Raw genomic sequence first — 22,027 nt, 5'->3', positions numbered from 1 at the left:
TGTAAACCCAGATATAGGAGAAATCAAGAAACAGGAAAACTCCCTGTTATACTTATTTCCTTAGCTCAGTGTGAGACAGATTGAGATCAAGTTTCACACAAAATAACCCCACCAACACCCAAAGTGTGTTTTGGGAGGTTTCTAGGATGCAGTCACATCCATTTCTCATCTGCCTTCAATGTCCCCCCTTCCTGGTGTCCATGTCAGCCTCTGTACAACAATATCATGGTCATTGTGATCAACACATCCAACCTAGGATACCCCTCAGGGCTCAGCCAGGCATTGCATTTTCATAGCTTTCCAGTTCTCTTTGCTTATTGTCTTGAGTGTTCTCTCCAGTTGGGTCATTTGCAATTGTTAATCAAAGAGTGGACACTGCTTGGCTCAGTCGGTTGGGCATCTGACTTCGGCTCAGGTCATGATCTCACGGTCTGTGAGTTCAAGCCCCACGTCGGGCTCTGTGCTAACAGCTCAGAGCCTGTAACCTCCTTCGGATTCTGTGTCTCCCTCTCTCTCTACCCCTCCCACGCTCATGCTCTGTATCCCTCTCTGTCAAAAATAAATACACATTAAAAATTTTTTAATAAAAAAAAGAGTGGACACTACTTACAAGAGGGAGGTAATCCATAAAATATTGGCAGCACACACAGCTTCCCTTTTGCCTCTCATACACAGTTCCAGGATTGTGCCATTTGCTATCTGTGAAGGAATCACTTTAGAAAGCCATTACCTGGTTAATGTGCATTCACATTGACATTAGACTGATGCTCACTGTGTTAAAAATCAGAGGCAGTGAAAAATGTTTTCAAAGATTACAATTATCTGACATTAAACACGTTAAGCTGGAGGTATCTTCCTCCAAAGTAATGTAGCATGATTTTTAAAGGATTGTTAACATGCCTGGATTGGGATAAAGTTATACCAAACAATATCAATAAACTCCATATTTATCAGGAAAAAAATAAGCTCTACTCTGGGTAAAATGCCATCAAAGAGCATTGCATGTTAAAGAGAAATGGTTTGTGAAAGGAAATGTCAATCAATGCAGCAAACTTCATGATTGTCTTATTTTGAGAAATTCCCACAGCCAGCCTACAAACGACTCATTATAGACTTGAGGACACCTGCAGATTGAAGGTGAGGGGATGGAAAACAATCTGTCATGCTAATGGATGTCAAAAGAAAGCCAGGATGGCCATACTTATATCAGACAAACTAGACTTTAAATTAAAGACTGTTACAAGAGATGAAGAAGGGCCTTATATCATAATTAAGGGGTCTATCCATCAATAAGAGCTAATAACTGTAAATGTTTATGCCCCCAACTTTTAAGCCCAAATATATGTCAATCACAAACCTAAGCAAACTTATTGATAATAATACTGTAATTGTAGGTGACTTTAATACTTCACTTACAACAATGGACAGATCATATGGCAGGAAATCAATAAAGAAACAATGGCCTTGAATGATACACTGGACCACATGGACTTGACAGATATATTCAGAACTTTTCATCCCAAAGCAGCAGAATATACATTCTTCTTGAGTGCACATTGAACAGTCTCCAAAATAGATCACATACTGGGTCACAAAATATAAGAGGATTGAGATCATACCATGCATATTTTAACATCACAACACTATGAAACATGAAATCAACAACAAGAAAAAATTTGGAAAGCCTCCGAATTCATGGAAGTTAACGACCACCCTATTAAAGAATGAATGGATGAACCAGGAAATTAAAGAAGAAATTAAAAACATATACCAAAGCAAATAAAAATGAAAATATGACAATCCAAACACTTTGGGATGCAGCAAAGGCCATTCTATGAATAAAATACGTTACAATTCAGATCTATCTCAAGAAGCAATAAAAATCTGTATTTGGATACAGAACCTAACCTTACACCTAAAGAACTAGAAGCAGAGCAGCAAGGAAACCCCAAAGCCAGCAGAAGAAGAGAAATAATAAAGATTAGAGCAGAAACAATATAGAATTCAGAAAAACAGTAGAACATATCAATGAATCTAATAAGTGTTTTTTTGAAAGAATAAACAAAATTGATAAACCCCTAGCCTGATTTCTCAAAAAGAAAAGAGAGAGAACCCAAATAGGTAAAATCACTTATGAAAGGGGAGAGATCACAACCAACACCACAAAAATACAAACAAATATTAGAGAATACTATGAAAAATTACATTCCAATAAACTGGACAATCTGGAAGAAACGGACAAATTCGTTGACACCCACACACTAACAAAATTCAAACGGGAAGAAATAGAAAATTTGAATAAAGCCATAACCAGCAAAAAAAAAAAATGAATCAGTTATCAAGTCTCCCAACAAATAAGAGTTCTGGGCCAGATGGCTTCCTAGGGGAATTCTACCAGACATTTAAAGCAGAGTTAATACCTGTTCTTCTCATGCTGTTCAAAAAACTTGAAATGGAAGGAAAGCTTCCAGACTCGTTCTATGAAGCCAGCATTACCTTGATTCCCAAAAGCAGACAAAGACCCCACTAAAAAAGAGAATTACAGGCCAATATCCCTGATGAACATGGATGCAGAAATTCAGAAGAAGATAGTAGCAAATCGAATTCAACAGTATATTAAAAGAATTATTCACCATGGTCATGTGGGATTCATTCCTGGGCTGCAGGGATGGTTCAATATCTGCAAATCAATCAATGTGATGCATCACATTAGTAGAAGAAAAGATAAGAAACATCCTGTCAATAGATGCAATATAAAGCATTTGACAAAATACAGCATCCTTTCTTGATTAAAAAAAAAAAAACCTTGAGAAAGTCGGGATAGAAGGAACATACCTTAATATCATAAAAGCCATATGTGACAGTCCCACCACTATCATCCTCAATGGGGAAAAACTGAGAGCTTTCCCCCTGAGATCAGGAACATGACAGAGATGTCCACTCTCACTATTGTTGTTTAACATAGTGTTGGAAGTCTTACCCTCAGCAATCAGACAACAAAATGAAATAAAAAGCATCAAGATTGTCAAAGAAGAAGTCAAACTTTCACTTTTTGCAGATGACATGATACTCTTCATTGAAAACTCAAAAGACTCCACCAAAAAAACTACTACAACTGATACATGGATTCAGCCAAGTTGCAGGATATAAAATCAATATACAGAAATTTGTTGCATTTCTATACACCAATAATGAAGCAACAGAAAGAGATATCAAGGAATTGATTCCATTTACGACTACACTAAGGACCATAAAATACGTAGGAATAAACCTATCCAAAAAGGTAAAAGATATGTATCCTGGAAATTATAGAAAAACTTATGAAAAAAATTGAAAAAGACACAAAGAAATGGAAAAACGTTCCACATTCATGGATTGGAAGAACAAATATTGTTAAAATATCAATACTACCCAAAGCAATATACACATTCAATGCAATCACAATCAAAATAACACCAGCATTCTTCTCATAACTAGAACAAACAATCCTAAAATTTGTATGGAACCACCAAAAAACCCCCGCAAATAGCCAAAGTAATGTTGAAAAAGAAACCAAAGCTAGAAGCATCAAAATCCTGGACTTTAGCCTGTACTACAAGGACGTAATCCTCGAGACAGCATGGTATGGGCACAAAAACAGACTCATAGACCAATATAACAGAATAGATAACCCAAAACTGGACCCACAAATGTATGGCCAACTAATCTTTGACAAAGCAGGAAAGAATATCCAATGGAAAAGAGTCTCCTTAGCAAGTGGTGCTGGGAGAATGGGACAGCAGATGCAGAAGAATGAAGTTGGACCACCTTCTTACACCATAAACAAGAATAAACTCAAAACGGATGAAAGACCTAAATGTGAGACAGGAAAACACAAAATCCTGGAGGAGAAAGGAGGCAACAACCTCTTTATCCCAGCCACAGCAGCTTCTTATTTGACATGTCTCCAAAGGCAAGGGAATTAAAAGCAAAAATGAACTATTGGGACCTCATCAAGATACAAAGCTGTACAGCAGAGGAAACAACAAAACTAAAAGGCAACCAACGGAATGGGATAAGATATTTGCAAATAACATATTGTATACAGGGTTAGTATCCAAAATCTATAACAAACTTACCAAACTCAACACCCACAAAACAAATAATCCAGTGAAGAAATGGCCAGAAGACATGAACAGATACTTTTCCGAAGAAGACATACAGATGGCTAACAGACACATGAAAAGATGTTCAATGTCACTCATCATCAGGGAAATATAAATCAAAACTACAATGAAATATATCACCTCTCACTTCTTCAGAATGGCTAAAATTAAGAACACATGAAACAAAAAATGTTGGCAAGGAGGTGGAGAAAGGGGAACTCTCTTACACTCTTGGTGGGAATGCAAACTGGTGTAACTACTCTGGAAAACAGTATGGAGGTTCCTCAAAGTATTAAAAATAAATAATAAAAAATAAATAGTAAAAATTAAATATAGAATTACTGTATGACCCAGCACTACTAGGAATTTATCTAAAGGATACAGGAGTGCTGATTCATAGGGGCACAAGTGCCCCAATGTGCTATCAACAATAGCCAAATTATGGAAAGGGCCCAAATGTCCATCAACTGATGAATGGATAAAATTAGTATGGTACACACACACACACACACACACACACACACACAATGGAATTCTGCTTGGAAATGAAAAAGAATGAAATCTTGCCACTTGCAACAACGTGGATGGAACTGGAGGGTATTATGCTACGTGAAATAAGTCGATCAGAGAAAGACAGATATCATATGTTCTCACTCATATGTGGAATTTGAGGAATTTTAACAGAAGACCATGGGGGAAGGGAAGGAAAAAACAGTTACAAACTGAGAGTGAGTCAAAACATAAGAGACTCTTAAATATAGAGAACAAACTGATGACTGATGGAGGGGGTGCGGGGGGGGAGGGGAATGGGTAGTGGACTTTGAGGAGGGTACTTGTTGGTATGAGTACTTGGTGTTGTATGTAAGTGATGAATCATGGGAACCTACTCCCGAAGCCAATAACATACTGTATAGTCTTTATGTTAGCTAACTTGACAATAAATTATATTAAAAAAAGTAACAAATTGCCACAGCCAGCCCAACCTTCAGCAACCACCAGCCTGATCAGTCAGCAGCCATCAACAATAAACCCAGACTCTCCTCCAGCATAAGGATTATGACTTGCTGAAATCTCATGTGATGGTTGACATTTGTTAAGCAATAAAGCATTTTTTATTACGTTTTTATTTAAATTCCAAAATAGTTAACATAAAGTGTTATATTAGTTTCAGGTGTACAATATAGTGATTCAACACTTATATACAACACCTGGTGCTCATCACAAGTGCACTCCTTAATCCTAATCACCTTTTCCACCCATCCCCCCATCTACCTCTCCTCTGGTAACAGTTTATTCTCTACAGTTAAGAGTCTGTTGCTTGGTTTGCCTGCACCTCTCTCTCTCTCTTTCTCTCTCTCCCCCCTCCCTTTGCTGGATTGTTTAGTTTCTTAAATTACACAAATGAGTGAAATCATATAGTATTTTTCTTTCTCCAACTGACTCCGACTTCCCTTAGCAAAATACTCTCTAGCTCTATCCATATCATTGCAGATGGCAAAATTTCACTCTCTTTTATGGCTGAGTAATATTCCATTGTGTATATATACCACATCTTCCTTATCCATGCATCTATCAAGGGACACTTACGCTGCTTCCACAATTTTGCTCTTGTAATAATGCTGCTACAAACTTAAGGGTGCATGTATCTTTGAATTAGTGTTTTTGTATTCTTTGGACAAATACCCAGTAGTGTGATTACTGGACCATAGGATAGTTCTATTTTTAGCTTTTTGAGGATCCTCCATACTGTTTTCCACAGTGGCTGTACAAGTTTGCATTCCCACCTGCAGTGAACAAGGTTTCCTTTTTCTGAACATCTTGCCAATCCTTTCTTTTATTTTTAATTTTAGCCATTCTGACAGGTTTGAGATGATATCTCATTGTAATTTTGATTTGCATTTTCCTGATGAGTGATGTTGAGCATCTTTTCATGTGTCTGTTGGCCATCTGGGTGTCTTCTTTGAAGAAATGTCTATTCATTTATTCTGCCCATTTTTAATTGGATTATTTGTTTTCTAGGTGTTGAATTGTATTAGTTCTTTATATATTTTGGATACTAACCCTTATTTGAATATGTCATTTGCAAATATCTTCTCCCATTCAGCAGGTTGCCTTTTAATTTTGCTGATTGTTTCCTTCACTGTGCAGCACCTTTTATTTTTATGTAGTCCCAATACTTTATTTTTGCTTTTATTTTCCTTGTTTCAGGAGACATATCTACAAAAATGATGCTGTTACCAATGTCAGAGAAATTACTACCTGTGCACTCTTCTAGGATTTTTAGGATTTCAGGTCTCACATTAAGTGTTTAATATATGCTGAGTTTATTTGTGTGTATGGTGTAAGAAATTGGTCCAGTTTCATTCTTTTGGATGTAGCTGCTATTCAGGGTCTTTTGTGATTCCATATAAATTTTATGGTTGTTCCAGTTCTTTGAGAAATACCACTGATGTTTTGTTAGGGATTGCATTAAATGTCTAGATTGTTTTGGGTGGTATAGACATTTTAACAATATTTATTCTTCCAGCCCTTAAGCATGGAATGTCTTTCCATTTCTTTGTGTCATCTAAAGAACAGTGCTTTAATCAGTGTTTTACAGTTTTCAGAGTACAGGGCTTTCATCTCTTTTGCTAAGTTTATTCCTACCTACTTTATTATTTTTGGTGCAATTTTAAATGGGATTGTTTTCTTAATTTTTCCTTCTGCTGCTTCATTATTATTATGTGGAAATGTATCAACTTTTCTGAACATTGATTTTGTATCCTGCAATTTTACTAAATTTATTTATCAGTTCTAGCAGTTTTTTGGTGGAGTCTTCAGATTTTTCTCTATATAATATCATGTCATCTTGAAATAGTGCAAATTTTACTTCTTACCAATTTGAATGCCTTTTATTTATTTTTCTCATCTGACTGCTATGGCTAGGACTTCTAGTACTATGTTAAATAAAATTTGTGAGAATGGAGATCCTTGTCTTGTTCATGATCTTAGGAGAAAAGTTCTCTCAGTCCCCCCCTCCACTGAGTGTGATATTCACTGAGTTTTTCATATGAGACATTTATGTTGAGGTATGTTCCCTTTAGACATACTTTGTTGAGGTTTGTTGTTGTTGTTGTTGTTTTCACAAATGGGTGTGTAGTTTGTCAGATGTTTTTTTTTCTGCATCTATTGAAATGATCATGTGATTTTTGTTCTTTCCTCTATTGACGTGATGTATCACATTGATTAATTTGCTAATATTGAACCATTGAAACGTCCTTGGAATAAATCCCCCTTGATAGTGGTCAATGATTATTTAAATGTATTGTTGGATTCAGTTTGCTAGTATTTTGTTGAGAATGTTTGCATTTATGTTTAACAGAGATATCAGTTTGTAGTTCTCTTTTTTGTGCTGTCTTTATCTGGTTTTGGTACCATGGTAATGCTGGCTTCATAGAATGAATTTGGAAGTTTACCTTCCTTTTCTATTTTTTGGAGTATTTGGAGAATAGGTATTAACTCTTCTTTAAATGTTGTCTTTTCCTGGACTTCTGTTTTTTGGGAGGTTATTATTATTATTATTACTGATTCAATTTCTTTGCTTGTTATAGGTCTCTTCCAGTTTTCTGTTTCTTCCTGATCCAGCTTTGGTAGGTTATATGTTTCTAGGAATTTATCCATTTCCTCTAGGTTGTTCAATTTGTTGGCATATAGTTTCTCATAATATTCTCTGACATTTGTTGGTATTTCTGTGGTGTTGGTTGCTCTTTCTCCTCCATCATTTATTGTTTTATTTATTTGAGTCCTTTCTCTCTCTCTCTCTCTCTCTCTCTCTCTCTCTCTCTCTCTCTTTTTCTGATGAGTATGGCAAAAGGTTCACCAATTTTTGTTTTTCTTTTCAAAGAACCATTGATCTGTTCTATAGGGGTTTTTTTTAGTTTTTTTTTTCTTTCTATATCATTTGTATCTGCTCTAATCTTTGTTTCCTTCTTTCTGCTAGGGTTTTGGTTTTATTTCCTCTTTTTCTAGCCCCTTTATATGTAGAGTTAGGTTGTTTATTTGAGTATTTTTCTTTTAGAGACAGGCCTGTATTGCACTAAACTTCCCTCTTAGAACTGCTTTTGCTACATCCCAATGATTTTTGGACTGTTGTGTTTCATTTTCATTTGTTTCCATGTAATTTTTAATTTCTTTTTTGATCTATTGGTTGACCCATTTATTAGTTAGTAGTATATTATTTAACTTCCATGTATTTGTGCTCTTTCCAGATTTTCTCTTTTGATTGATTTTTAATTTCATAGCATTGTCAGAAAAGATACATCATATGACTTAAATCGTTTTTAATTTGTTGAGACTTGTTTTGTGGCATAATATGTGATCTATTCTGGAGAATATTCTATATGCACTTGGCAAAATATGTGATTTATTCTGGAGAATGCTCCATGTTCACTTGAAAAGAATGTGTATTCTGGTATTTTATTTTTGTGGAATGTTCTGAATATATCTGTTATGTCCATCTCATTCACTGTGTCATTCAAAGCCACGATTTCTTTGTTGATTTTCTAATTGGATAATCTGTCCAGTGATATAAGTGTGGTTTTAAAGTGCCCTACTATTATTGTAATACTATTGATTTGTTCCTTTGTTGTTAACGGTTTCATGTATTTGGTCCCTCTCATGTTGGGTGCATATTTATAATTGTTATATCCTCTTGTTGGATGGTCCCCTTTATTATTATTTAGTGTCCTTGTTTGTCTCTTGTTACAGTCTTTTTTAAAGTCTATTTTGTCTGATATAAGTGCTGCTACTATGGCTTCCTTTTGACATCTATTTTAATGATAAATATTTCTCTATCCCCTCATTTTCAATCTATAGATGTCTTTAGGTATGAAATGAATTTCTTGTAGGCAGCATATAGATGGGTCTTGGTTTTTTAAATCCATTTTTCTACCCTATTTCTTTTGATTGGAGCATTTAGTCTATTTACATTCAAAGTAATTATTGATAGATATGTATTTAGTGTCATTTTGTAACTTGTTTTGGAGTTATTTCTCTGATCCATTCTTCTTTTGCTCTTTCATGGTTTCCTTTAGTGATATACTTGGATTCACTTCTCTTTATTGTGTGCATAGTTATTAGTGGTTTTTGATATATGTTTACCTTACCTTTGTATATATAACCTCTTCTGCATATAGCAGTCTATATAAAGTTAAGTTTGAACCCATTCTTTACTCCTCTCCTCCCAACATTTTAGGTATCTGGTATCATACTTTACATCCTATTATTTTGTGAATCCCTTGACTGATTTTTACCGATATACTTATTTTTCATACTTTTATTTATGGTCTTTCCCTTCTACTCAGTGAGTCACTTCAATAAAATATTTTTAAATTAAGGTATGCACATTGTCTTTTTAGACATAATGCCATTGCACATAATGTAGTGCATATGTATATGTATATTTCATATAATGTAGTGTAGTATGAACATAGCTTCTCTATGTACTGAGAAACAAAATATTTATTTGACTTGCTTTACTTATAATATTCACTTTATTTCAGTGGTCTGGAACCAAACCTGCAATATATCTGCTATGCCTGTAGTTACTTTAAATGGAAATGGATTACATTCTCCAATTAAAGACACAGTGTCCGAGTAGATTAAAAAATAAGATTCAACTCTATTTTGGCCACAGGAGGTTCACTTTAGCATTAGGAACACAAATAAGCTAAAAATGAAGGACTAGAAATGGTATTCTATGTAAGTGTTAATCACAAAAGAGTAAGAATGACAATACCTATATATAAGGAAAAATGAACTTTATGTCAAAAACTGTCAAAAGAGAAAAAAATCGTCATTATATAGTAGTTATTATGTCATTTATCAAAGGATATAGCTATTGTAAATACACATGTACAAAATACCCAATGCAAAGCAAATATTAACAGAAATAAAGAGGGAAATAGAACAATAAAATAATAGCAGGGGATTTTAATAACTTACTTTTAAAAATGCTCATTCATATGGAAAATAAGGAAATAGTTGACTTGAACAACAATATAGACCACATGGACCTAAAAGACCTATGCCTAACATTCCACTCAACAGCAGAATACACATTTTTAAAGCACACACAGACCATTCTCCAGGATAGATTATATATTGGGCCACAAAACAAAGCCTAACAAATTTAAGAAGGTTGAAGTTGTACCATGTATCTTTTCTGACCAAAATGGTATGAAACTAGAAATAAATAACTGGGGAAAAATAGAATAAAATTACAAATATTTGGAAACCAATTAAAGAATAAATCAAATTGGAATACAAAAATTATCATGAGACAAATAAAAATAGAAATACATATACAAAAGCTTATGGGATAAAGTAAAAGCTGTTCTAAGAAGGAAGTTTATAGTGTCAAATGCCTACATTAAGAAAAAAGAAAGATCACAAATAGACAACCTAGCTTTAAATTTCAAGGAACTAGAAAAAAAGAACAAAATAAGGCCAATGGTGGCAGAAGAAAGGGAAAAGTAAATATCACAGTGAAAATAAAGGGAATAAAGACCAGAAAAAAATAGAAAAATAATTCAAAGAAATTAAGTGTTTTTTTTATAAGATAAACAAAATTGACATTTATTTAGACTAAGAAAAAAGAGTAGGCTCAAATAAAATTATAAATAAAAGAGGAGTCATTATAACTGATACCACAGAAATCTAAAGAATCTTAAAGAGATACCTGTAAATAATTAAATGCCAACAAATTGGATAACCTAGAAGAAATGGCTAAATTTTTAGAAACATACAAGCTACCAAGACTGAAGTATGAAGAAATAAGAAATCTGACCGGACCAATAATGAGTAAGAAAATTAAATCAGCAATCAAAAACCTCCCAACCAAGAAAAGTTTGACAGTCAAATGTCTTCACTGGAAAATTCTACCAAACATTAATGAAGAATTAATACCAATCCTTCTTAAACCATTACAAAAACTTTAAGAAGAGGGAATAATCATATCTCTTTTTATGAGGTCAGCATTACCTTGATACCAAAGCCAAATGAGGACAATATGAAACAGGAAAACCGTAGGTCAGTAACCCTGATGAACATAGATGCAAAAATCCTCAACATTAATACTAGAAAACTGAATTCAGCAACAGATTAAAAGGATCTTACACCATGGTCAATGGAGATTTATCCCTAGGATGGATACAAGGACAGTTCTATATAACAAACAATAAATGTGACACATCACATTGATAGAACGAAGGATAAAAATTATATGATAATTTCAATATATCCAGAAAAAGCATATTCATCAATATTATTTCATGATAACAACTGTCAAAAAATTAGGCGTAGAAAGAATGTACTTCAATATCAAAAAGGCCATATATGACAAACCCACAGCTAACATTATATTCAAAGTTGAAAAGCTGGAAGATTTTCTTCTAAGATCAGGAACAAGGATGTCTACTGTGTCCACTTTTATTCAGCATAATACTTGTAGTTCTAGCCAGAGAAGTTAGTCAAGAAAAAGAAAAAAATATAAGTGTCCGAATAAGAAAGGAAGAAGTAAAATTATCTGTAGATGATATGATTTTAAATTTTATTTTAATGTTTATTTATTTTTGAGAGAGAGAGAGAGACAGAGAGACAGAGAGAGAGAGACAGAGCACAAGTTGGGGAGGGGCAGAGAGAGAGGGAGACACAGAATCCGAAGCAGGCTCCAGGATCTGAGCTGTCAGCACAGAGCCTGATGCAGGGCTCAAACCCACAAACTGTGAGATCATGACTTGAGCTGAAATCAGTCGTTAACTGACTGAGCCACCCAAGCGCCCCTGGATGATATGATTTTATATAGAAAAAAAGTCTAAACACTCCACCAAAAGATTGTTAGAACTAATAAGAAAATTCAGTAAAGTGCAGCGTACAAAATCAGTATACAAAATTCACTTGTGTTACATACTAACAATTAACTATCCAAAAAGAAAAAAAGTAAAAAAGAATTAAGAAAACCATTCCATTTACAATAGCATCGAAAATATTTAGGAAAAAGTTTAACCAAGGAGTTGAAGACCTGTGTAAGCTTGTGCACAGCAAAGAAAACAACAGAGTGAAGAGAACATACATAATAAATGATATTTGCAAGCCATATATCTGTTAAGGGGTTAATATCCAAAATATATAAGGAAGTCCTAAAACTCAGTAACAAGAAATTTTAAAAACCTTCCCATTTACAGTAGCCTCAAAAAATACTTAATAAAAAAATTAAACCAAGGAGTTGAAGACCTATGCACTGAAAATTAGAAGACATTGATAAATAAATTGAAGAAGACACAAATAAGGGGAAAGGTATTTTGTGTTTATGTATTAAAAACATTAATATTGCTAAAATGTCCATACTACCCATAGATATCTACAGGCTCAATGCAATTCTATATGTTTGACTTTTTTAGATTCTACATATAAATGAGATCATGCAGTTTTTTTCTTTGTGTCTGCCTTATTCCCTTTAGCATAATATCTTCCAGGTTTATCCATATCATTGCAAATGGCAGGATATCTTTCTTTTTTTATTTTATTTTTTTGATAGACAGAGAACAAGTGGGGGAGGGGCAGAGAGAGAAGGAGACACAGAATCCAAAGCAGGCTACAGGCTCTCAGCGGTCAGCACAGAGCCAGATGTGGGGCTCAAACTCACAAATTGCGAGATCATGACCTGAGCTGAAGTCTGATGCTCAACCGACTGAGCCATCCAGGAGCCCCAGGATATCTTTCTTTTTTAAGACTGAATAGTATTCACATATGTGAATATATATATATATATATATATATATATATATATATATATATATCACATATTCTGTATTCATTCATCCTTTAATAGACACTTAGCTTACATATCTTGTTATCTTTTTAATTCTTTCCATCATAAGTAGACATGAATTTATACTCCTTTAATTCTTATCACCTCCCATTTGAGGCTGGTAAATTGAGATCCATTTTATAGTGAGGTCCTTGGATGCTCAAAGGGAAAGTATTTTGCCCAATCCACATTACTTCTAAACAACAGTGCATCAATTTTCATCCATCTCATTCCAGAGCTCATTTGTCTACTGTATAATGTCTAAACACTCTTCTGAGAAGGCACCAAATCCTTTTATTCACCACTGTGCTTTACCCCTATTATCTTACCCCCAAACTTGTTATTCCTCTTGTATAAAGTATTTCAATGAGTCTGCTCACTAACATCATGGACTCCTTCACACCTCCATATCTAAGCACTGTCCGTTCTCCCTCTTTAATATCTCTTGAATCTATCTCTCTTTGCTGCTGGTATTCTAATTTAGATCCTTCTCATCAGCAGTATCCTATCTGGTCTCCCTACCTCAGTCTCTCTAGTCTAGTCAACTTTTAATAATAAACCTAAAGGGATATTCTAAAAATGCATTTGATAATACCACTTCCCTGTGGTCATACTCACTTCAGCCCAGTGATAAAGTTCATACTCATGGCTTTCATTCATTGCCTTCATGATACAGCCCCAACCCACCTTAACAACCTCATCTCCAACTACCCACACTTATCATCTAAAATTGGTTCCTGTGCTCAAACCACACTAAACTTTACTCTTAGTTTACATTTTCTTAGGCAAACTATGATCTTTCACTCCTCTAAGGTGTTCTGTCTGAAGTTCCCTTTCCCTCGTTTTCTACCTATTGTAATCCTTCAAGGCCCAACTCAAATGTTACTCCTTTTGAAAGATCTTCTTCAGCCCCTCCAAGTAGAATTAGCACTGTCCTCCTCATAGCACTTATTTGCATGATTCTACTTGTATTATAATAATTGATATATTTCTCCTGCTATACTAGTATGATACATCTTAAAGCTTCTCCCTACCACTTACCCACACGTAGAAGAGAGGGCCCCCATTGGCTACTTGCCTATTTGTGAGGCCTCCCTGTCTTTCCTGATTCACTCTCAGTTTTCTGCAGTTTATGAAGTGGGCTATGTGTTTTCTTGTGGAAATGGATGACTAGCTAAAGAAAGGGAATGATACTGAACACTTTTTACCTGACAAGAGCAATAAACTCTCTCTTCAGAAAGAGTGTGAACTCTAGAAACAAACTTCTAGCTTTGAAAATTGGATCTGCCACATTAACTTTGTGACACTGATCTTCCCAGTGCCTTAGATTCCTTATCTGTAAAGTAGGACTAATAAAGAGTTCACTACTTTATAGAGCAGTTTTGAAAATAATGGTGAGATAATCCATATAAAGCACTTAGAACAGGGTCTGGCACAGAGAAGGTGCCCAAATAATGGTATCTGTTACCATTACCATCACAGTCATTATTATCATCACTACCATTTTGTCATTATTATTCAGCATATCCCAGAACCTGGAAATATTTTCCCTTGGCAGAGGGTCTAGTTCCAAAATTCCCATTGCTACTATCATTCTATCCTCTATTTCCTTGAATCAGAAAAATATCCTTTCCTATGTAGAAGGTAGTGGCCTCTGTGAGACTGTATATGTGGCTCATCTTTATGACATTGGACCTCTTGTACTGTATTAAGATGGCAATAATGCTGTTATATCCTGTAGGGCACAGTCCATCCCTGTTGTCTCTTCTAAAGTAGAGCAGGGGTGAAATTTCCTAGGGTCTTTATACTAGAAGAAAGTATTCAAATAGAAACATGTAAATGAGATGTTGGGCCTAAAGCACATGAGAGAAGAAATTCATGTCACTGTTCACTTCATTGTTTTGAGAGGGTAAATGTGCTTAAGATTACTCCTAAGTGCTGGAGGTTTACAGGTAGCTTCTGCCACAAGGCATGTCCTGGAAACATATGATCTAGTTACATGGCTCTCTTGTGCTTATGCCCCTATTAGTTGTAAGCCTTCAGTAAATTTTTGTTTGAATGCTCTAATCTGATTTTTTTGAATGTCCTAGTGCTAGGCTTATGAAAGCAGGACTATCTATCTACCTTGGGACAAAGTAGGGAAACTATAAAGGGAATCATTTTGGCCCTGATCCCTATAATTGTAACAGGAGTGATTGGTAACAGGTTCTCAAATAGAAGAAAGCTCTCTGGGGGGAAAAGTCTTTGCAGCAAAACTTAGCCCTTGTTTCTCACATAAAAACTCTTGCCTCACTGCCTAATTGGAGCATAATAGCATAAGTAATGACTAGCAATTATAGAGTATTTATTATGTACCACACACTGAAATAAGTATACCATCTCATGTAACCCTGACTACTACCTCATGAGGTAGGTACTATTATTATTCCCATTATACTGAGGAGAAAACTTGAGGTATAGAGAGATCATGGACTTGCCAAATGTCCTACAGTTGATAGGAAGCAGAACTGAGATTCAGACTTGGCCACTTGATTCCAAAGCCTGCATTTCTTTTAACATTTTACTATGGAGAGTTTAAAACATAAACTGAACTTAAAAAAAAAAAGTATAACATACTCCCCGGTGCCTATCACACAGTTTAACATTTACCACCATATGCCCATTCTTGTTTCATCTATACCCCACCCACATCCCCAAACAAGGCCTCATGTCACTTCATCCATAAACGTTTCAGTATATATCTCTAAAAGATAAAGACCTTTTTAAACCAAAATTACAATACCATCATTGTACCTGAAAGAAAAGCAAACAGTAATTCCTTAAGATCACTGTCCAGTCAGTGTTCAAATTTTCCTGTCATTTTTTTTTTAAAAATCAGGATATAAATAAGATGCATGTATTACAACTGCTTGACATATTTCTCAAGTCCCATTTAGCCATCTAGAACCTGTTATTAACCACTACACTCTGATCTAGGGTTTCTACTGTGAAGAAAGGTGCCACTTTCCTTAGAGCAGGAGTTCTAAATTAGGGAGTAACAGCTTTAAGGGAAGCTATGAATCTCTTAAAATTAGTTGTTAAAATTTTGCATGTATTTGTGTTGGTTAATTTGTCTTAGAAGAATATCCTTGGCTTTCATTAGAGTTGGGAGTTTATGAGGATGGAGAATGAAGTTAAATTCTGTTAAGTTTATTAACTTGAAATTTAAGAGAATTTAACAAATTACTTTTGAGAGGAATAGAAATAGTTAAGGATTAATTGGTGTCACTTTAAAGAGAATAGAGGGGCGCCTGGGTGGCGCAGTCGGTTAAGCGTCCGACTTCAGCCAGGTCACGATCTCGCGGTCCGTGAGTTCGAGCCCCGCGTCGGGCTCTGGGCTGATGGCCTGGAGCCTGTTTCCGATTCTGTGTCTCCCTCTCTCTCTGCCCCTCCCCTGTTCATGCTCTGTCTCTCTCTGTCCCAAAAATAAATAAACGTTGGAAAAAAAAATTTAAAAAAAAAATAAAGAGAATAGAATTATAGGGGTGCCTGGGTGGCCCAGTCGGTTAGGCATCCTCCTTCAGCTCGGGTTATGATTTCACAGTCCATGAGTTCGAACCCTGCGCCAGCTCTGTGCTGACAGCTCAGAGCCTGGAGCCTGCTTTGGATTCTGTGTCTCCCTCTCTCTCTGCCCCTCCCCTGCTCATGCTATCTCTCTGTTTCAAAAAGAAATAAAAACATTTAAAATTTTTTTTAAAAAGAATAGAATTATAATTGATCGGAAAATCTTAAGTCCTTTTTAAATTACATATCCCTTTGAATAAAGCATCTTGGTGTACTGTGGTGTTACTGAATTGTGGTGGTGAAAATCATACTCAGATCTTGAACTGAATTCCCTATTTGTTGGAATCTGTGACTCAACATGAATTGGGGTAGGAAGAGACTGATTTTGTGAGATACCAGTGATTTGTTCCACAATAATAACCCCATTGAAAATGTGTACAATATTTCAATATTATGTGTGTATAAAAATGAAATGGTAATAAAGTTATCATTAATTTTCCCTCTTTGCACCAACTTTTCCTAGATGAAATCCAACATCAAACACCCAATGGTGTTATCACCAGCAGTATAGAACCCCCCAAGCTACCACAATACCCCAAACTGCCTATTCAGAGGAGTGGGGAAGCTGATACTGAGAGGCAGTCCCCAAGCAGGCTTGTTTCAGATGGCAAGTTGGAGTCCTGTCCTGAAGTGGATGTGGGGAAGCTGGTGTCTAGGATGCAAGATGGAGGAACCAAGGCCATATCAAAGGCCACCAATGGACCTGTGCCAGGCTCTGGGCCCACCAAAGCACCCTCTTTCCAAATAAAGAGACCAGCTCCTCGTCCCCTGACTCACCACAAGGAGGGTAAGTGCTTGGGAATCCCATTGAAACCAGAATTGAAACCAACTCTTTTGTACATTGAGATCTTTCTGAGGTTGGAGATATTTAAATAGGAATCTGTTCCAGTTTACTACCACTAATATTGGAATGATGGTTAAGAACATAAAACCCATTCACAATAATCACTAGAATGTAAACTTAATGAGGGTGGTGATTTGGGGCCTGTTTTATTTACTTCTATATCCAAGTGTTTAGAACATTGCCTGACTATCACAAGGTAGGCACTTATTACTTGTATAATAAATTAATAATAATATTTTTTATAAATATTATTACTGCTACTGTTGCCATTAAGTATCTGCTATGTTCTTGGCACTGTACTAGGTATTGACAAACTATTTCTGATCTTCACAGCCTTACTGTGGAGAATGTATTACTATTTTTTTTTCCTACTAGAACTGAGGATCCTAGAGCTAAGTGACTTGACAAACGTTCATAGCTAGTAACTGGCCGAGCTGTGATCTCAATCTTACCAAGTCTGACAGGCACAAAAGCCTGTTTTATTTCCAATAAGGCGGAACTATCACTTTACGTTTCTATAAGAAACTTTGAAATTGGTGAACTGCTGGTTTCTCATTCTCACTTGCCAGATTAATCAAAATAAGGACAAAAGGGCACAACTTCTGCAAAACTATAGGATTTTTAAATTACAAATTCAAGATGTGGCTGACTTCTGTAAATTTAATTGGTTACTACATGTGGAGACTCATGTTTGGAGGTTGGAGGTAATCCAGAGGGTATCTGGAGAAGGGTACATAATTCTATGAAGATAGTATGGTATACTGGACAGAATATAGACTTTGATATCACAAAGGCTTGGATCCAAATTGTGGATATTTTATTTTCTTGATAGATGACCTTCTAAAAATATGCCTTGTTTTTTTATCTTGTCCTATTCCAAAAAGGATTTAAGGCATTTCACAATATAGAAAATACAAGAACTCAAAATAGTAAGAATAATTTATTCAACAAGTATTTATGTAATACTTACTGTATGCCTGGTCTCATTCTAAGTGTTGAGGACATAAGAATGAATAAGACACAAGGTCCCTACTCTCTTGAGCCTTATATCAGGGCTTAGCAAACTATGGCCTTAACTGGTTGAAAAATATCAAAAGAAAAATAATATGTCATGACACATGAAAATTATATGAAATTCAAATTTCTGTGTCCATAATATACCACTTAACTTACATAGTGTCTAAAGCTACTTTTATACTACAACAGAAGAATCTAGTAGTAGCAACAGAGACCTTCCAATGGCCTACAAGACCTAAAATATTAGCTATCTGATACTTTACAGAAGAAGTTTGCTGACTTCTGCCTTAGATTCTAGAGAATACAGGTGAGAAAAAATGAGGTCAAGAGAGAAAAAAAGGTAGTATAGTAAGGATATGGAAATAATGGAGTTCATACACAAAATGTTTGCTGTGAAGCCTTACATACTTGCTGGAGCAGTGTCACATATTTGTCTCCAAACTTTCTAGAGAAAATGAAAAGAGGAGGAACTTAATGGTAATATAAGTCTATGCTCTTAAGGTAACAACAAGCCACTTGTTCAAGTAAAAGTACAACTCATCCATTTTTGAGGCAAGAGAATACTTCTAAGAAGCATTTTCTCTCAAGAATTGTTGCATATAACAACGTTAACATGGGCTGATGGCATTGTCTCAGAGCACAATTCCGTAAAAGCTATTCTTTGGGAATCTGATAAGATTTCCACTAAGTAACTGACTCTGTGAATTATTTGTCTTGGCCCACTGATCCATCTGTCTGTATGATTAATAGTTATTTAACCTCTGTGCACCTAGGTTTCTAAATCTATAAATAGGAGAAACAGCTCATCTAACAGAATTATTGGTAGGGTTAGAAGAAATATTGGGGCGCCTGGGTGGCTCAGTCGGTTAAGCGTCCGACTTCGGCTCAGGTCATGATCTCACGGTCCGTGAGTTCGAGCCCCATGTCGGGCTCTGTGCTGACCGCTCAGAGCCTGGAGCCTGTTTCAGATTCTTTGTCTCCCTCTCTCTCTGACCCTCCCCCATTCATGCTCTGTCTCTATCTCAAAAATAAATAAAGGTTAAAAAAATAAAAAAAAAAAGAAATACCAAAATTTCTGCCATATAATCAATATCCAAAATATGTTATTAATTCCCTACCCTGCTCTTCCCCTTTCTAAGATTTGCCTATTTAGGGAAATAATCAATTAACACCAGACTTCTATGTAGACACTGCTTCAATTTATAAGTCCTGTATTGACCTTCACATCAATCTGGTAGAGTTGGGTAATTCAAGATATATTTTTCACAGAGAAGTTTGTTTTGCCTGCTACTAAGCCTTGAGGTCAGCCAGATCCTCTAAGGTCAGCACACCACAACTTAGCCCTCCCTAACTATTGCCTACTGTAGAGTTAAATTCTAGAGGCATTTCCCCTTCCCATTCCTCCACAGTCCTGCTCCAGGCTGCTGGCAACAGCTGCTCTGATCTAATAGTTTCAGTTAATATAATGATCTTACTCTCCATTATCAGTCAGACTGTCTAAATCTGGGCCACATCATTGCTTGGTTTTTGCTTTTTACCTTAAATTAGTCAGCAACAGGCTAGTGTTATGTAGCTTTTTTCAAAGATCCATGCCTCCAGCCTTAGCTACAGAAAACAGAACTGTGGTTGTAATCCTGGCCTTGGTGAAAAATTAGCCAAATTTATGATGTAGTTGCCTCTTTTTTTGGGGGGGGAGGTTTTTAATTAAATTCCAGTTACTTAACATACAGTGTAACATTAGTTTCTGGAATAGAATTTAGTAATTCATCACTAACATATAACACCCAGTTCTCATCACAAGTGCCTTCCTTAATAACCTGTCACCCATTTAACCCATCTCCCTACCTACATTCCTTCCAACAATGCTCAGTTTCTCCTATAGTTAAGAGTCTGTTCTATGGTTTGCTTCTCTCTTTCTTCCCCCTATGCTTATTTGTCTTGTTTCTTAAATTCTGCATATGAGTGAAATCATATGATATTTGTCTTTCTCTGACAGATTGATTTCTCTTAGTATAATACCCTTTAGTTCCACCCATGTTGTTTCAAATGGCAAGATTTCATTCTTTTTATGACTGAGTAATATTCCATTGTGTGTGTGTATATTTCAAAACTTTTTTTATCCTTTATTTTTTTTTAATTTTTAAATGTTTTATTTTTGAGAGAGAGCACAAGTGGGGGATGGGCACAGAGAAAGAGGGAGACACAGAATCCAAAACAGTCTCTAGGCTCTGAGCTGTCAGCATAGAGGCTGATGCAGGGCTTGAACTCATGAACTGCAAGATCATGACCTGAGCTGAAGTCAGCACTTAACCAACTGGGGCACCCAGGTGCCCCAAAACTGTTTTATTCTTTTATGAGTCAGTGGGCACATTTGGCTTCTTTCCATAATTTGGCTATTGTTGATAGTGCTGCTATAACCATCAAAATCTTAGAGGAGAACACAGGCAGCAACCTCTTTGACATCAGCCCATAGCAACTTCTTACTAACTACATCTCTATAGTTGCCTGTTTGTACTTCACTCACTCCCACCTCCTCACCTCTTATTCCCCCCCGCTTCCTCCCTATTTTGACCACCACTCCAGTGGTAGATTCCAGGCATCAGAACAGATATCAATTAAGCAAAAGCTACAAACACCTCTGACCCTGAGCTATAATTAAGAGTTGTTGGCCCCAGGTACTGGCCAGCAGCCTTAATGACAGTCACCTCAGCTGACCCACTCTGCACTTTGCAGTTGTCACTCCATTTCAGCTCTTTGTTCAGAGTTTTGCCTACCATGTCAAAGGTCAATGCACAGTCCTCATTTCTTTAGTGATCCAACTATGCCATTTCCCTGTCCCCAATGTCCTCCCCTTGCATCAATCCAACATTTGGATTTGATATTGAGTGAGCTTGATATTCTTTACATTTTTCCTTAGCAATTAAAGATAGCAAACACAAAGTGCATGTTAAATTGCTTTGTTCCATGGCAGTCAACTTACAATAAAATCAATGTTTTTTTCTGAGATAATTTTGGGAAGGGCTCTTTTCTGTTCCAGACATAGAACTGGATATTTTCTCTTTTTCTGTTGTATCTAATCATTATGATAGGCCTATGAGGTAGGTTTCCTCCCTCATTTCACATTTATTTCCCCATTAAGGAAAAATTGAGGCTCAGAGAAGTGAAACAACTTCCCAGAGCCACCCACATTGTAAGATGTGGAGACAGAGATTGAACCTAGGCTTCTTGGGTACCAAATTTTAATTTCTTAAATGGTTTTAGCTACCTTCTTATTTCTATTTTCTAAGAAGCATTAACTTGTAGGAGAGAAAAATATACAAGCCAATATATTGTCCTTTAATCTTACTGCCTCTAATCAGGCCTGGCTTTGAAAAGGACTTGGGACTTTCCTCTGTATAGTTTCTACAAAAGGACTTGGGACTTTCCTTTGGAGAGTGGGGTGGATAAAACATCTACTTACATGCATTTGTTCATTTATTTAGGTATAGTGCTATGCAACGGGGAGGACAATGATGAAAGGTCATGGTCTCTGCCCTCCAAGTGTTCATGGTGAGGCTGGCATGTAAGAAA

General features: G+C 35.9%; 1 protein-coding gene across 1 annotated transcript in view; it reads left to right on the top strand.

The window, feature by feature from the left end:
- Positions 1–22,027, top strand: part of LOC121025272 (oligophrenin-1-like) — a 180,632-nt gene that overhangs the window by 110,752 nt on the left and 47,853 nt on the right. Inside the window, exon 3 of the mRNA XM_040467746.1 lies at positions 17,060–17,383. Coding sequence (XP_040323680.1) covers positions 17,060–17,383 — 324 coding nt within the window. The remainder of the gene's footprint in view (positions 1–17,059; positions 17,384–22,027) is intronic.

Source organism: Herpailurus yagouaroundi, unplaced genomic scaffold (assembly GCF_014898765.1).
Source record: "Herpailurus yagouaroundi ecotype Mexico unplaced genomic scaffold, PumYag 67569, whole genome shotgun sequence".
NCBI lineage: Eukaryota > Metazoa > Chordata > Mammalia > Carnivora > Felidae > Herpailurus > Herpailurus yagouaroundi.
The sequence above is the reverse complement of the archived record's forward strand: the minus strand, read 5'-3'. Positions and strand labels throughout refer to the sequence as shown.